The following is a 16751-nucleotide window of genomic DNA, read 5'->3' as shown; positions in this document are numbered from 1 at the left end:
GAGCTGGTGGGGAGGAAGCAGCATTAGACTGGGAATCCTTGGGGATGCACATCCCTGGGATGAGCTGTCAGGGGGGCTCAGCCCTTGGACAGCCCAGATGGGGTCCCAGGGCTTCCCCAGGCTGGGAGTGCTGGGTGGGTGTCCCCACTGGCCCCATACCTTCCTCCAGTTGCCTCAGCTTCTCCCAGATGCTGTTGACAGCTTCCTCCAGAGACACCTCCAAGGGCTCTGGGGGGTCCCAGATGTCCAGGTGAGACAATGTGCCCTCCCCCCGATCCCCTTCAACCCTTCCTGCACCCCACAGATCCCCTCCGCAATTCACCTCCACCCCAGAGACCAATCCTGGACTCCCATATGTCCCCAAACACCCCCTCAAAAAAACCCACAAGCAGTTTCCCTTGACGCCCCTATACCCTCGGGATTCCCCAAATACCCGCTGAGAGCCGCCAGGCCTCCCTAGAACCTGTGTTTCACCACCCCACCCCCACCCCCCTTCCTGGTCAAGGCCTCCACGTCCCATCCCCCATGCCCCACGGCCTGGCCCTACCCCTTCCCACAGCCCATGTCCCCTGCTCACTCATGTCCTTCTGCTTCTCCACCAGATACAGGGCGTCCATGACGATCTCCCGAAGCGTCTCGCGCTGCCCTGACCCTGGAACCAGTACAGGGCCACTGGCACTAGTACAGGTTTAGGGCTGGAGGTTCAGGGATGAGAGGAGCTGCTAAGGGCTGGGGGTTTCCGGGGGTTCCTGGAGTCCTGATCAGGGTTTAGGGATCCTGGGAAGGGTCAGGTATCCCTGGGCATTCCTGAGGTCCTAGGCAGGGCCAGGGCATCCCCGGGAGTCCCCGGTGGGGCCCTGGTCAGGGCTGGGTGATTCTCAGGCTCCCAGGCAGGGCTGGGGCTCCCAGAGGTCCCTGGCGTCCAGGTCAGACCTGGTTGGGAGTCCCTAGGGTGCTTGGCTGGGGCGGATGCCTGGGGTTCCTGTTTAGGAACGGGGTCCCCAAGGGCTCGGGATCCTGGCCAGTGCCAGTGTGAGGGCCTTGCTTGAAGCGGGGAAGCCCAGAGGGCTCTGGGGTCCCATTCGGGGTGGGCGTCCCCCTCAGGATGGAGGAGCCAGTCAGGATGGGGGTGCTTGGGCAGGGTCCCTGTTGGCTTGGGCGTCCCTGCGGCCCAACGACTCACCCACAGTGACAGAGGCGAGGGGTGCAGCAGCCTGGACAAGGGCCTCAAGGCACTGTTGATGGTGGGGGTGCCTGGGGGGGGCCCCAGTAAGGTCACGGCACAGCCTTGCACGCTGAATGGGGGGCCCGAAGCAGAGCAGGCAGGAGTGCAGCCCAGGGAGCCAGGAGGCCAGCAACAGCAGCAGGGGCACCCACCACCATGCCATGGCCGCAAAGCAGAGCACCCAGATGCCTGGATTGCCAGGGAAGAGCAGGGTTGCTGGGCGGAGCCCGGCTGCCTGCGTCATAGAGTCACAACGTCATAGAACCGCAGAATCGTTTGGGCTGGAAGGGACCTTCAGAGGTCGTCTGGTGCAAGCCCCTGCAGCGAGCAGGGACATCTTCAACTAGATCAGGCTGCTCAGAGCCCCGTCCAACCCGACCTTGAATGTCTCCAGGGGTGGGACTTCTACCACCTCTCTGGGCAGCCTGTGCCAGTGTTTCAGCACCCTCATTGTAAAACATTTCTTCCTTAGGGCTAGTCAAAATCCACCCTCTTTTAGCTTGAAACCATTACTCCTTGTCCTATTGCAACAAAGTTTGCCCCCATCTTTCTTATAGGCCCACTTCAAGCACTGGGAGGACTTCCAGTGCTTAAAGGGGGCTTACAGGAAAGATGGGCAGAGACTCTTTGTCAGGCAGTGTAGTGATAGTGTTGTCGTTGATATTAAAAAAATGCAAAATGTGATTGAAGCAACTGGGAAGCTGCTCAGAGTCCTTTGTATGGTCCCGATCGAATTTTGGTGAAACAGTAACTAGACACGATTCAAGACTAGATTTAGGAACCAGCCATTAAACAATGTGGCTCTGTCAGAAAAGGTGAGGGACTGTGGTTTGGCCAGCAAACCATGAAGAACTGCTTGGGCCTGCCAAGATTAGAGAAAAAGTAGGCAAGAGGTAATTCTGGCAAGGGGAGATTGCGACCACCCCCGGGGCCTCTGTTCTTCAGTAAGTGCCTCAATTCTTCAGTAAGAGGCAATCAGCCTTAAAAGGAACACACAAGTGCATGAAACCATCCACAGAGGCACCCCCCCAAAATCACTAACCAGACAGACAAATGTATGGCCAACCAGGAAAGTAAAGAGAAACCAGCTCCTTCTGCATGTGAAGCAAGAGCACTGGTATGATAACCCTGTCACATAACCCAGAAGAGACTGAAATGACGTTCAAGGCCTGAATGGCTAACGGGAGAATTCCTTGTTACGGCTAGGTGGGGCTCCTCCTGCCCCTTACCTCTCACTTTCATAGATACCACAAGCTGAAGTTCACTCCACTAACATCCCTTTACCAGTTAAAAACAGCAGATAAGACAAACTGTGGACAAACAAAACCCAGCAGCCGAATCATCTCTTCACGAACGCGCTTCGCCCTCTCAGAGACAAGCGGGCCCTCACCGTGCGGCCGGGCACGCAGCCGTCCTACTGCCAGAGCACGAGCTCTCGTCGCGCCACCCCCTACGGCGTGCCGAGACAGCAAAATGCCGCACAAGCAGTGAAGAGGCTCCTAACGCGCCCCGTACAGAACAAACCCACTGAACATGCTTCACTGAAGCCGTTGAATCTGGCTGTTGCGGCGTTTCTCAGCTCTGTTCAGCAGCTGTGATGAGGTAAGCGTGAGAGGAGCTGCTTGGAAATGTCACCCCAAGGAGAAGAGCACCTAGACATCCCCAGGCTGAGTGCTGATGTGCTTTAACATTTTCAGCTGCGTATGAGATGAATTCAGACATTTCCCTTGTTCTAGGAACTCATCAGCACACACTGCAAACATTTCAAGAAACAGCATCATGTAGTGGTTACAACGTCACCTTCACACACAGCTGCTGTTCAACCCCAGAGGCTTAAACTGAGCTCCCGTACTTACAGAAATGTGAAAATGGGGGTAAAAGTCTTCCTTAAAGTTCATATCCCTGGCCTTTTTACTCATGAAAAAGACAGAGGTGCAAATGCAAAGTCAGCCCTTCCCATCATTCATCATGTTACACAATGTGGACACTACTGACAGATGAAGAAAAGCAGTAGGAAGGAAAAAAAAGTGAGAAAAGAATGAAAACATGAGTAATGAGCAGGTTCCAGGTTTCACACAGTTCCATGACCCAACTCACTGCTTATACACAATTATTTTAATGTTTTTGCTTAGAGGCAATGACACTGATCCCTTCTGTAAGGGAATGGGGTGTCTCCATAAAGTGTGATGTTTAAGATTTGGGTATAACATACTTCACCTTGATAGAAGACAACCAAATTCTTATCTGCACTTAGAAATAAATGAGTTAGGCTCAAATCAATCGCTGAGGCCAAATAAAGACACACAATAAAAGACCAAAAAAAAAAAAAAAAAAAAAAAAAGAAATGCGATTTCTGTTAATTAATAAACAATTACTGTTTCCCAAAACACATTCCACTCTTTTGGTGAGCTGTTTTAAGTGTGCCCAGGAATGGGACTACTGTTCCTTCCGTGCTGACCACAAGGCTCAGCAGGGAATAATCCAGAGGTGGCAGAGGTATAATTAGTCCTGTTGCTCTGCCCACACAGCTGGTTCCTGAAGGAAGTCTCACGGCTCATCATGGCAAACTATGATTTCTGTTTAAAGCATACATTAAACTAACCCTGCTCCACTCTGCATCCTACTGGCCAGCCCAGCATCCTTCACCAGCATAATACCAGAATAAGATTTTAATCCTGTATTTTCCCCCATATTGTTGTAAATTCTCTGCACTGTGGTGGTTAACACTAACGCAGCCCTGCATGAATCTCGCCGGGAGGCTCGGCACACAACTTGTTGGTGCTCCCAGACTGCCGTCTCCCGCACCTGCGGCCATCTGCCAAACAGCGCTCAGGTACTTCCCACCATAAGATCCGACACGGAGGACGGAGCAACCTCCCAGCTTCTGCTGTCAGGGACCTCGCGTGACTCGTATGAACTCCCTGCAGGTGCAGTTCCTCTCCTGTTCCAAAAGCGAGAAGTTCTTACCCAGAAAACCTGACAGAAGCATTTACATAGTAAACTTTCAAGCCTAGAGACAAATAAAGCTGCAACAAAGGGGTGGGGAAAAAAGGATCAAGTGTTCTTATCTGAGCAGAGATGAATTAGTTACGAAGCATTGCTGCCATTTTTAATAAAATCACAGAATCACAGAATGTCAGGGCTTGGAAGGGACCTCGAAAGATCACCTAGTCCAACCGCCCTGCCAGAGCAGGACCACCTAGAGCAGGTCACACAGGAACGCGTCCAGGCGGGTTTTGAATGTCTCCAGGGAAGGAGACCCCACCACCTCTCTGGGCAGCCTGTCCCAGTGCTCTGCCACCCTCACAGGGAAAAAGTTTTTCCTTATGTTCATATGGACCCTTGCTTCAATACAATGTTTTTTACTGTGAACAATGCACACATTGAGGCTGAAGCTTGAAGCTTTTAAGGTGTGTGTGTGCATTTGGGATGGGAAGAGCTTCATCCCCTTCCCTTTGCTTCACACAGCCAGCCCCCTGAGGGAAAGCTGGGCCTGAAAGGAGCCTGATTTCCACCCCGCCACCCCCCCAGCCCACTTGTTAGCAGCAGCAGGAGTAGGCAGGGGTCACCAAACCAGAGGGTGTTCCTCAGGGGAAACGGTACTTTGACTGGGATGAGAAATGGGAGCTGCAGCCTCCGGGATAAGCACACGGTGGCCCTGTTGTGGTACCGACGACTGCAAGAGGAGAAGGTCCTTGCTGGGGTCAGGATGGGCCCGGGATGGATGGGGGAGCACAGGCTGTGGCCGGAGGTGGCAGCTCGGGCTCCTCCACCAGAACCAGCACTGACAGCGCCGTGGCTTTCCGTGCGGCTGCAATGGCAGCCCAGGCGATGGAAGCGTTTTACCGACGGCTGGGGACCGAACGCACCAGTGGGATGTGGGCGCGCTCTGCCCGTACAGCCTTTGCAGCTTGGCTTTTCCTATTTTTCTGGTAGCTGTTTTTTCTAGCCACCATAGAATTGCAGGTGCTTTGCACAACGGGGGCCGGGGCGTTCAGTAGAGACTGACCAAATCATGTTACGCCCGAAGGCTTGAAAGGTACAAGAACCGCATTTGGGGTGCCACAGGTTGGCTGGGTCCCCCAAGTCCCCCTTATCACCAGTAACCCCCCGTTTCCCCCCAATCCCAAGCTGGAAGGGGCCCAGGCATCTAAGCGGCCCCTGCCCTAATCCTTCCTGGAGGGAACCCAGCCTTCTGGGTGCCTCTCACCCTCGCTCATTATCCGCGTCCCGTCCCGTCCCCCCCGTCCCCCCTCCAAGCACCCAGGTGCCCGAGATGACAACGCTGGAACACTTGTGTACTGGGGGGGTTGGAAATGGAGCGGGGGAAGCTGGGGTGGCAGCGTCAAGGACCAATGTGGTCTCCGCACTGCAGGGCTAGAGGTGTTGAATCTGTCTTGTGAATTACTGAAAGACTTTGTGCCTAAATACCTCCATAGCATTCCACAGCAGGAGCTGTGTCCTGGTTTGAGCCTCCCCAGCTGGCTCCGAAAGCGCCCCTCCCCCCCCCCGCAGCCGCTCGCTCACCCCTACCCGGTCCCCTGGGGGATGGGGAGGAGAAAATGCAACCAAAAGGGCTTGTGGGTCGAGAGGACAGGGAGGGTTAACCCACCAGTTACGGTCACAGGCAAAAGACAGACTCAACTTGGGGGACAACACCACAGATTTAATACAAAACAACCACCACCACCATCAAGGAGAATGAGAGATACAACCAGGTCTTAAATACCACACACGTTTCCCCCCCCTCCGCTCTTCCCGCGCTCAGCTCTGCTCCCTCTTCCCCCCCAGCAGCGCAGGGGCAGGGAACGGGGGTCACAGCCCCCCTGCCGCCCGCCTGGCAGCGCCCCTGCCCCACAATGCGGGGGAGGATGGATGCCCTCGCGCCGCGGGAAGGTGGGAGAGGGAGCGCGCAGGTGCAGAGCGTGGTCTGGTGGGTGCCGGCAGCACCGGGGTGGCGGTGTTCCCCGGGGCCACTGTGGGGTCCTCAGGCTGGGGTTTGGGGCGCGGGAATCTCCTTGGGGGACGGGGACCCGATCGGGTAGAGCAGGCGGTCCGCAGGCCCGGGTTCAGGGGCGCAGGGGCTCTGGAGGGGCAGTGAGCCTGTGGGGTGTGTGGGGTCATCAGGGAGCAGCTGGTGGGTGCAGGGGTCTCTGTGGAGCGGCAGGGTTTGTAGAGGGCAGTCCTGGGGGAGGGCTTCAGGGTTGCACTGAGCTTTGGGGATGCAGTGCTTGTGGGGGCCGTGCTCCCACGGAGACAGGCAGGGAATGCAGGATGAGTCCGCTGGAGCTGCGAGGGCGGAGCGGAGACAAGGGCTCGGGGGGCAGCGGCGATTGGCGAGCCTGGCGGGCTGCCCTCTCCCTCAGCAGCCTTCAGCCGCTAAGTGGTAAAAGGTCTTTTGCCTGTGCTTGAGCAGCTGTGGTACAAGTTGTCTTCTGCCGGATTTTGTTTGCCCTGTAGTGCGGACGTGTCGAAGCAGGTGCGGCTTACGGAGGTGCTGAAGAAGGAGGTGAGGTCGCTTCTGATAGCTGCTGGAGAGGGCTTAACCTCAGCACAGCTGGAGCAGGAGTAAGTGGCCATGATCAGTAAACCTCTCCCTCTGCGTGACCTGGGCTTCTGATCCACCTTGGAGCTGGTGGCAGATATGCCTGAAGTTGTCAGTCTGCCCTTAATGAGAGAGGCATTTTTATCCTCAAAGGTGAGGTTTTGTTTTTTTACAGGTGGAGGATTTGTTTGAAACCACCTGCTGGTGTGAAGTGATACCCTGGAACAGGGACAAATTCCCAGAGCTGTAGGTCACGTATTTGTGTTACTCTTTTTCCCCTATAGCTCTGTTTAATTTCTTGTCCTTGATGTTTGTTTCTGTATTTTGATCTGCCTTTGATCTGCTTTTCTGTTCTTTCCTCCTGAAAAATCACACAGGCTTCTAGTAATTTTTGTACGTTTTGCATTCTGGACTTAGTTTAGAAACTGCAGTAACATTTCTTATGGGTACACTAGAGCTGGTAAGTGTCACTTTTCCTGTAAATTCAGACTGCAGCAGGAGCCAAAACCAGGGATGGGGCCTCTCAGGAGAAGCTGTAAATGTTTCCCTACCTGACCCCATGGGAAGTTTAGTCTGTGTTAAAGAACCTTTTTAGTTTTCCTTTTCTTTGGGGAAGAGCTGTGGAAACAAATGGTAGGTGCAAAGACTTGACTGGGGATGGTGAAATTATATTTTTCTCTTTTAGAGTGCTACAGTAAGACAAGCAAATGTTGTTTAAAAGCATGGAAAAGACCTGGGTTGCTCTCCAGGTCCCCAGGAAGGCCTTACCTGGGCAGGTGGGTGCTCTGTAGTGGGGCTTTACTGTGATTCTGGCTGAGGGGAGCAATGAGCCATTTACTGTTTTCCCACCAAAACTTGCAGCAGCTGGGTTTCCTGTTGTGATCCTGTGTCCAAGAACTTGACCTGCCTTCCTGCCCAGGTCTAGATTTATAGGGATGAGGGTGCAGATTGGTTGTTGGCTGTTGAAAAGGGTTCGGTCCAGTTTGCAAAGGGAGAGGAAAAGTGGTTGCCCTGCTGGAACTTGGCCCCGATCTAGTGCAATTGCTTTTGAGGCAGACACCTGCTTCTGAAAAGGGTGGGGGGAAGAGGAAAAGAAGGAAAGAAGAGGAGGTTTGCCTGTGTCGAGCTTTTAATGGTTTGTTGTTTTGGTAGTCTTAATGGTTTCTTTCTGTTGTAGCCATTACAGGTGAGACCGCCGGAGAAATTGTCAGACAGAAGTGCCAGGGCAGAGAAGAGTGCCACTGTGAAGGTGGGTGCTGCTTCTCCCTCTAAGAATCTGCAGTTTCCCTCGGAGGGGTAGGGCTCTCATCCTGCTAGTGACCGTCTCTGATATCGTTGTGGTTGAGCAGACAAGAGCAGGTTTCTTGCTGACCCTGAAGAAGAATCTGGCAAGTGAGAGAGAGAAGGAAGAGATGTTGCAAGGTGAGTGTTATTTAACTGAAAGCACGCAGCTCTCACAAGCGCTGTGGCCAAGCGACTGTGTTTCAAGTGGGTGTTGCTGCATTTGCAGTTGCTGTAGTAGTCCTAGTTCCCTTAGGTTTCAGCACGGAAGGGCTGTGGGGTGCTGCAGAAGCAGCTGGCCCGAGGGAGTTGTCTTCGTAGCAGAGAGCTTAACTGGATGTTTTCTGCAGATTGCCACCATTTTTGGTGGAAGGTGAAAGAAGGGAAGTTCAGCCTGTTCAGAGTACTGACTTTCTGAATGCATGTGCAGGACTGGATTGACTGGTCCTTCCAGGAACAGGTAACAGATCTAGAAGGATCTCCTGAACATCTGCTTGGCAGGCTGGTAAAGCCTTTCTGATGTGCTTTTTGAGGCCGAAGGTTTAGCAGTAGTCTGGAAGGCACAGCCACAAAAGAAAAGAGAAGAGACTGCAGATGTCCTCAGTGTTCCCTTAACAGCTATGAGAGAAGGTAGAAAATTGCATACAGTTCCTGCCAGATTCCTGACTTTTCTGGGGAAAATTCATTTTAGCATCATTCTAGCAGTTGGTTTAACCCTTGGCATGCTTACAAGAGCAAGTGGGTTTGCTTTGTTGTTTTAATTTATTAGTACAGTGAAGGGTGCCTCTCCAGTGGATCCTCATGACTGTGGTGGCTGTGAATGCTGCAAGGGATGAAGCGAATGGCACCAGTGTTTTCAGACTTTCATTTTCAGATGTCTTCTCTTTCTGCTTAATATGTAATGCTGCATCAGTCTGACAAAGATTAACAGCCAAATTATCATCTTTGCAGCAGCACTTGCAGTTGAGATGCCTCTGTTGGAACCTAGCTGTGAGACAAAGAGCTTCCACCTGACAGCAGAAGAGAGATCAGAGCCGGTGGAAACACAAGCAGTAGGTTTGGGTGGTGGCCTCAAACAAGTAAGAGGCTGGACAAGTGATCTGCAGCTTTTCCCTGTCTTAGTCCAGGGGGCAATACTCTTTTTACTGCTTTTGTTTCTGCTGAGTTTGCATTGTTGATGCACTGCTGCTTCCAAAATTTTTTGTACCTGCTTTAGCTGAGTGTGGAGGTGACCAGGCTCGTACTGACCTCGTATATAGCTTTATGTACCATCCAAACTAGGTCTCTTTCTGGCTGTGATACCTGTGTGGCAGATCATCCGAGGTCAGTTAAGCATGATCTCGCTCCCTGATAATGGTGGTGATACCTTTTGCTGTACTTACTTGTCGTGGGGCTTTAATCACTTTGTTCTGAGACCGGCTGTGTGGAATTGCCCCTGCTGCAGTAGGCAGGGCTGAAGTGTCAAGCAGCTGTGTGACACAGTGGGGGAATGGCCCTTGGAGACCTTGATTCCTGCAGTCTCTGTTCCGCTATGTGGTTGGACTTTGAAATTGTTGAACACTTGTGTGTGTGTGTTTAGCAGGGTATTTTTAGAAGGGGATGCAGAAAACAGTACAGGGGCTTTAAACTGCCAAATGCAATTGGGAGAATTTGCTTGTGTCCATGCTATTTTTTTCTTTTGAGCATCTTTAGGCCTCCTTTCTGTCAGGAAACTCCTCCTCCTGAGAGTTACTTCCTCTGCCAAGCTTGTCTTGTGGCTGTACGCAGCTGCAGGTTGGTAGCACATGGGTAAGGAAAGGTCCCAGGAGTTCTTCCTGACTTTGGTGTTTTGTGCACTAATGAACTCGGAAGCCTGGGAGGACAAGTTGGACTCTCTGCGGCCCGTCACAAAACATACCCTTTAGAGATTTTTGTCAGGCTGTTCTGATCCTTTAAAGAACTTTTAGTGTGGTGTGATGAAGTTCACAGGGAATTCCCCTAGATCAAACCAAGCCTGCTTGTGGGAAGGGTAGAAAAGGGGGAATGTGGCCCAGGTAGACCCAGATTTTTGTTCTTTTGTATCACAGAGGGAACCTGTTCAAAGATCCTGGCAGGGTGAGTCTTGGAAGATGTTTGTACAACTAGTATTTGGCATGAAACACCAAGTTTGCTGGTTTGTTTTAAAAATGCTCTAACGAGAAGGAAAGCAGGTTGGAATGTGTTAATTCAGGTATGCAGTGAACACTTGTTCATCGGGATACTGCAAGGGAGAGGGGAAAGATGCGACCTGATTCCCACCCTGCTGCAGGGTAGCCAAGTGTCCAGTCGTGAGTGACTCATAGTGGAAGGGTTGTAAGGGCGAGATGAGGTACAAGGGCCAAGTCATCCGCTCAGTATTGCAAAAACCCATTTGCAGTGCAATGTAGCCATATAAGCAATGGGGTGTGTGCTGGAAGGCAAATTTCCCATACCTTACGTGATGTGTAATGCAGTAGTAACTTGTAGCATATTCGTGATGTGTAAAATTGAAAAAAATTTGACTTCCGATCATTGGGGGAGTGCTGTTTGTTGGCAGAAAAGAAAGCTCTTGAGGCAGTGAAAGTAGCCGATGTTTGATAAAGGTTCCCATCCACGCTAGTTCAAGTGAAATAATGTTTTCAGCAGGTAAAGAATAATGCAAAATTGAAGCTGTGCTAACAGCTCACTCGTACAAATTTGTCTACAGTGAGAAAAGAACAGAATGTGTAGGTTTTGTTTGTTTTTATCCTTGGGAAATAGCTCTAATGTGAGTGAGATGCGTTTGGGCCCTCTATCACTTTTGAATCCTTTTCAGGTAGAGTTGCGCTGGTTTGGTCGTGTGCTCGTTCATGGTCATGGAACACAGAAATAACATCTTTTGGGTAAAATCCAGCAAATGGGTGGGCTGTGTTTGGTTTGGGTTTTCTGGTCTGGGGTTTTGGGGGTTTTTTTCTTTTTTTTTTTTTTTTTTAGCAATACCTATTCAATACTTTGTCTAAATATGCGACATGACATCCATTCCTCTCCTTTATTCCTTGCAGGAATATGAGCAAGGTATTTTTGTGGCACCCCTCTTTTCACTGGAGGGAAGAAAGAAGGAAAGAAGAGAGAGTGTGTGAAAATGAATGCTTCTGTCACAGGGAAAGTTTTAATCCAAGTTTGTGCAATTTGTTGGGATTCTCTGATACTCAGTAATTCACCGGTCCCCAGGAAAGCAGAACTATTTTTTGACAATAATGGAAAGGCCAGTCGTGTGTGTTCAGTGCATGACAAGACATCTGGGTGCCACCTTCCTCTTATCACTTTGTAGCCTCAAGGTTTGGAGCAGTCCCTTCTAGATGAGCTGATGATGACTCCAGAAATCCCCCCAGATGCTGTTGAGGACAGAAGCCTTTCACAACCACTGGAGGGAAGGTGCATGGTGGGAATCTTTGTGGGATTCATCATCTCTCCTAGCCAGTTCTGCATCCACATCTGCAGCAGGGAAACATCTGATAAACTGCAGGATATGACGATTGAGATGAGGTGTGAACATGCTCTGCTCATTCAATACTGTGACCCGTTGTGTGTGTGTGCGCACTGAGGGAACAGGGCACCCAGCTGTCACCCAGGTCACTGCTGGCTTGATTACTTCATACGGAGATGCTGGTGCTGCACTGAAACACGTGCTCATAATGCTTACCCAGTCCTTTTAACTAGTAAGCAATAAGTATGGTTAGTAGCAATTCACAGTTGTTTGGCTGTCCACTAGGCAGTCCTAACCTTTAAAAGTCTGGAAAGGTTATGGAAAGGAACTTCAGGGTTCCCTTGCACCTCTCTTGTCACCACAGCTTGTCAGGGCTGCTGTTGTAGTGTGCTCAGTTAAGGCTTTTACTTCCATCTCCAACACTTACCAAAAAAGAACAGGTAATAGGCCTTTGTCATAGCTATATTTGAAAGCAAAACCCAGTCAGTAGCTTTGTGTCAGTTACATCACGCATTTGGGATTCTGTTTCACCATGACAGTGCCAAAGTAAATGTTTGACGTCTATGGGGCACACGTAAAGTGTGGTGACAGGCTCTGCAGACAGGTACTGTGAATGTGAGCCAGTACTCCGCAACCCGGTTCATAAGAGCACTGACATGTCAAGGTAAGGTTAAAAATGAAGGACTAAATGATTGTATTTAGCCTCTGATTAATCCCTATTAAGTAACTTTTTGTTGGACCCCTGAAAATATCATTCAAATGTTAAAAGTTTGAGTTTGCATTTGTTACTGTCAGTTTAAGTGTGGCAGAACCAAGATGCAAAGGATCTATTAAAGCAACTCATGAAAATTCGTGTCATAGGGACTTGGAGAAATCAGGATTCTTCTGAAGCCCCGTGTCTTTCTCTTTGTTCATCTTATGCATCCTGCCAAGCACAGTTTCTCTTTATGATCTTTTGCAGATGCCTTTATTCACACAAAATCATTTCCGATCATTACATCGTGCCTGAGTCTCCAGTACGTCCTGGACAGCTTTGCTGTCACGAAATGGTGGTACCGTGTTATCATCCACTGTGTGATCAATGACCAAGAAGTAGAGATGTTCTACCCAGATTACGGAAACCTTGAGATTGTCCAAAAGTCTTGGCTGAGATTCCTCGAGTAAGTAAATTACACCTCGGTGACAGAATCGCAGAATGGCTGAGGCTGGAAGAGACCTCTGGAGGTCATCCTGACCAGCCTCTCTGCTCAAGCAGGGCCATCTAGAGCAGGCTGCTCAGGACCGTGTTGAGATGGTATTTGAATGTCTCCAAGGATGGAGACTTCACAACCTCTCTGGGCAACCTGTTTCAATGCTTGATCAACCTTGTGGTAAAAATGCTGCTTTCCAGCTGGTCGGCCCCCAGCATGTACCGGTGCATGGTGTTGTTCCCCGGCAAGTGCAGGACTTCGTTGAACTTCACGAGGTTTGTGTCAGCCCATTTCTCTATCCTATCAAGGTTCCTCTGAATAACAGCATGACCTTCTGGGGTATCGGCCACCCCTCACCGTTTCTGCCCTCAGCAAGTCTGCTGAGATATACACTCTTCCCCATCCAGACCATTAATGAAGGTGTTGAACAGTATTGGACCTCATATTGATCCCTGGGCTACACTGCTAGGTCCTGGCCTCCAACTAGACTTGGTACCACTGATCACCCCTCTCTGGGCCTGGCCCTGCAGCCAGTTGTCAGTCTCCCTCACTGTCTGCTTATCCAGCCCATACTTCATGAGCTTGTCTGTGAGCATTTTAGAGGACACAGTGTCAAAAGCCTGACAGAAGTCAAGACAAACAATACCCACTGCTCTCCCCTCACCTGCAAGGCCAGTCCTTTCACCATGGAAGGCTGTCAGGTTGGCTAAGTGTGACATCCCCTTGGTGAATCCATGCTGGCTACTCCCAGTCACCTTGTCCTTAATGTGCCTGGAAATGATTCCCAGAATTAGTTGTTCCCTTGATTCCCAGGGATCGTCGTGAGGCTGACTGGTGTGTCTTTCTTCTGTCAGTCCCAGCGTGTGGATTTCCTAGAAAGGATCTGTGGTTTTATTCCGTAACGGTGCCTTGCAGGCGTTTCCTTGCCTACACACTAATGCTTGAAGTGACACTGTTTAAGACCTGTGTGGCTGATCACTCCAGGGCCTTTGCTCATCAGCCCTGTCCATCACTCCCGCACAGTGACTTTGGGCTAAGTCCTTTCCTGGTTCTGCCTTCACTCCTCAGTCTTTCCTCTTGTAGCTTTCTGTCACTCTGGGGCATGCTCCCTAATCCTCCTTCCTGGGTTCTGTGGGTGGATATAAACACCCTTGTGGACAGCCGTCGGTCCAAGTGGGACGCATGTGCCGTGTCAGAGGTGCTTGTTCTCCTCTGCAATTCAGTACTTTTCCATAGTTGCTTCTTCCCTGTCACTTGCCTGTCTTTGTGCTCGGAGGTTGACATTGTTTGGTTCAAAAGTCGTTGCTCTGTCCATAACTTCGCAATCGTGAGGGGTTTTGATGGGAAGATGCATGGGCAAGGGAAGGCATAAGTGACCAGTTGTTGTTGCTGATTCTGCTGTGCCTGTTCTCTGGATATGGAGTGTTTTCCAAAGCTGCTGTTGGGTTTTAGTCCTAAGTGCAAAATCCAGGATGTGCCTCCCTGTTCCTAAGCTGATTTTAAAACGCGGCACAGGACAAAGTTCTGCTCTTGTGCCTGGTTGTGCTCTGGTTTTGCTGTAGTCGTGATGGCTTTGTTTTGTATTGTAGGTGGTGCTACTTGAAGCTCCCTGCTCAGGCCATTCCCTGTCCCTTGGCACGGGTAAAACCCATGGAGAGGCGTGTTTCCGTGCAGTTTTGGTTATTGACATATGTATGAGAGCTATCAAGTAGAGGTTGGCTTTTTCCCCTGAAAACTGGGCAAACATTGGGATTAATTCAGGTCCCATTGATGTTTACAGCAGAATTACTGCTGTTCTGTTCTGCAGAGTGTGACTGTGTAAGTCTGTGTGTCGGGAAGTGATCACCCTTCTGCTGTGTTTTCCTTATGGTCAGAGTATTCTTGCTGATAGTGTTGCAGAAGCAAATAGCTGCTCTTAAGCAAATGAGCAAACTTGTTTCTTCTCCTGCTGGCAGTTCTTCAGGGTCCTTCTGAAGGCTTGGTAGCTCCAGCCCTCTGTTTTAAAAACTTCTTCCGTGACAGACCTTTAAGTGAGTTGGTTTAATGCAATCAGCATAGCCAAAGAATTACAGAGGTTATAAGAAAATTCCCCTGTGCTGGGAAACTCGTGGTCAAGAAGCCTGAGAAATACAATCTCTGAAGGAAAGCATGTGAGCAGAGTTGCTTCTTCTGTGTTTTAAAGACAATATTTTAAAAAAGTTATTTCCTCTGTGTTTTCAGGGTTAAGGAATCACGCTGTTCAGTGTGGTGAGGCTTAGCAGCTTCTTAAAATCTTTGGGCCCTTTTAATGCTTCTAATCACATTATTCCAGGAATTAAAAAAAAAAAAATACCAAACCCAAACAACTGCATTTTAGGCAACTGTGATAAAATCACTGGTGAATGCCATCGAACCGTGTTTGGAAATAGGTATTTAGGGTGCAAGAGCTTTCCCACTGCAACCCCAGGCATCCCCTGGCATTGCAGGCTTTGGGGCAGTTTGATGTAGTTCGGGGCTGGGAGGCTCATCTGCCTGACTCTCCTGTAGTTGTCCCTAGCCTGCTGCAGCTTAACGGCCGTTTTGACAAGTGCCCACAAGGGAGAGTCTCGGGCAGTGGCTGTTGGTCTGTTTGTAGGACCTCTGCATTTGTGTTTCTTCTTCAGGGTACGTGGCCCAATGCAGCAACTCTCCTATTCAAGGAGCTGTGTGGCTCTAAGCTGCTTATGGGCCTCGTGGATGAATATGTGAACGGCGTTTTGAGTCTCTTCCTGTGCGATGCACCCAGCAAGGAGGATGTCTGCTTCCACCCCAGCGATGGGGCGTGCGCTGACGACTGCGGAGAGAACGTTCCTTCCCAGGTTAGGAGGGAGGCGTGTGCTGTTGAAGGGAAGGGGTCGGTTGGGTGCCTGTAATAGGAAGATCTTCAACCTGAAGCAAGTAGTTTTGTGAAGGGCAGAACTGGTATTCCCTGCTGTCCTGTAACTTGCCGTTTTGTGACTGCATCCCATGGTGTCTAACTCTACAGTGAGAGCTTGCTTTTTGATGGACCGTGGAATCTGATGGTACAGCAGAGATGTTCTGGTTTAGTAGAACAGATTCTTTTCATCCTGTCTTCTAAGAGTGGATCAGAAGGTTTTGGGGTGTTTATTTTGAAGTTGATTAGCTTGTTAGAATTGCAGCTTCATCTGAGGCTGATGCACATCTTGTATAAATAGTACAGAAAATTATGGCAGCTATAGATGTTCTGAGCATAAGGCCAAACTGAGACGGAACTGAGAGGTTGTTAGAGATATGTTAGTTCCTTGACTGCACATTGTTAACTCCAGCAGGTTTTCGTCGTCGTAGTTTGAGGCCCCTGATTCATCCCAATAATTAATCACTGAGTTGATTAGATTTTTAGTATCTCACTTAAAGTAGTGTGACATAGTGGCAGGGGCAGTTGAGTGAGAAATAGGGTAGTTAAATAAATTGTTTTGCTCTTCTCTGCTCTAGGCGTTGAAGATTGGTTATGCCATTAACCAGCTGAATGATGGAAATGGTCTTGGTTTAAAAAGTCTCTTACATTGCCAGTGAAATGTACGGCGTTGGACACCATAACCATGGCAGATTGCACGTGGTGCCTTACATTCACATTGTAAGCCAGCGCACAGAGCATTTATGATTTAGGCTCATCTGTGTCGTTATTTGAATGTCTCAGCTCAGTTTCAGCAAGAACTGATATGTGGGTATGAAAACCCTTAGAAAGGCACTGCCACGATTTTGTATCTCAGCAGACAGTCAGGCTTTACAGCCCAGAGTGCTTGTGTCTGTTGTCTTAGTCAATAGATTCAGAACGCGTGTTTGGGCAGGATTTAGATCCTAGGATTGTATTTTTGCATGTGTATGTCCCACTTTGCAGGGAGAGGGCACTGCTGAGTCATTTTTTTGCTCGAGGGAGGGGAGTTGATTTTCATAGTAAGACAATTTCTGCCAGAATTTGGAGCTAACTTGTGGGTGGTGTGCTGCTTCATAAAACCTGTTAGAAATTCGCTGAATCCTTTTTATTCTTTGTGGTGGTTACACCGCGGT

General features: G+C 49.9%; 1 protein-coding gene across 1 annotated transcript; it reads left to right on the top strand.

Annotated features, from left to right (window-relative positions):
- Positions 1 to 615: 615 nt before the first annotated feature.
- Positions 616 to 16033, top strand: LOC147414130 (uncharacterized). Its single transcript, XM_086475396.1, is given in 17 exon segments — positions 616 to 681; positions 1783 to 1859; positions 2598 to 2736; positions 4014 to 4152; positions 6017 to 6158; positions 6686 to 6734; positions 7948 to 8019; positions 8120 to 8192; positions 9003 to 9103; positions 9760 to 9839; positions 10118 to 10145; positions 11359 to 11573; positions 12476 to 12553; positions 12555 to 12674; positions 14294 to 14366; positions 15347 to 15541; positions 16013 to 16033. Coding segments are annotated over 17 exon segments (1668 nt in total).
- The last annotated feature ends 718 nt before the right edge of the window (positions 16034 to 16751 follow it).

The sequence above is a fragment of the Leptosomus discolor genome, chromosome 18, assembly GCF_034619465.1.
Source record: "Leptosomus discolor isolate bLepDis1 chromosome 18, bLepDis1.hap2, whole genome shotgun sequence".
Lineage (NCBI taxonomy): Eukaryota > Metazoa > Chordata > Aves > Leptosomiformes > Leptosomidae > Leptosomus > Leptosomus discolor.
The sequence above is the reverse complement of the archived record's forward strand: the minus strand, read 5'-3'. Positions and strand labels throughout refer to the sequence as shown.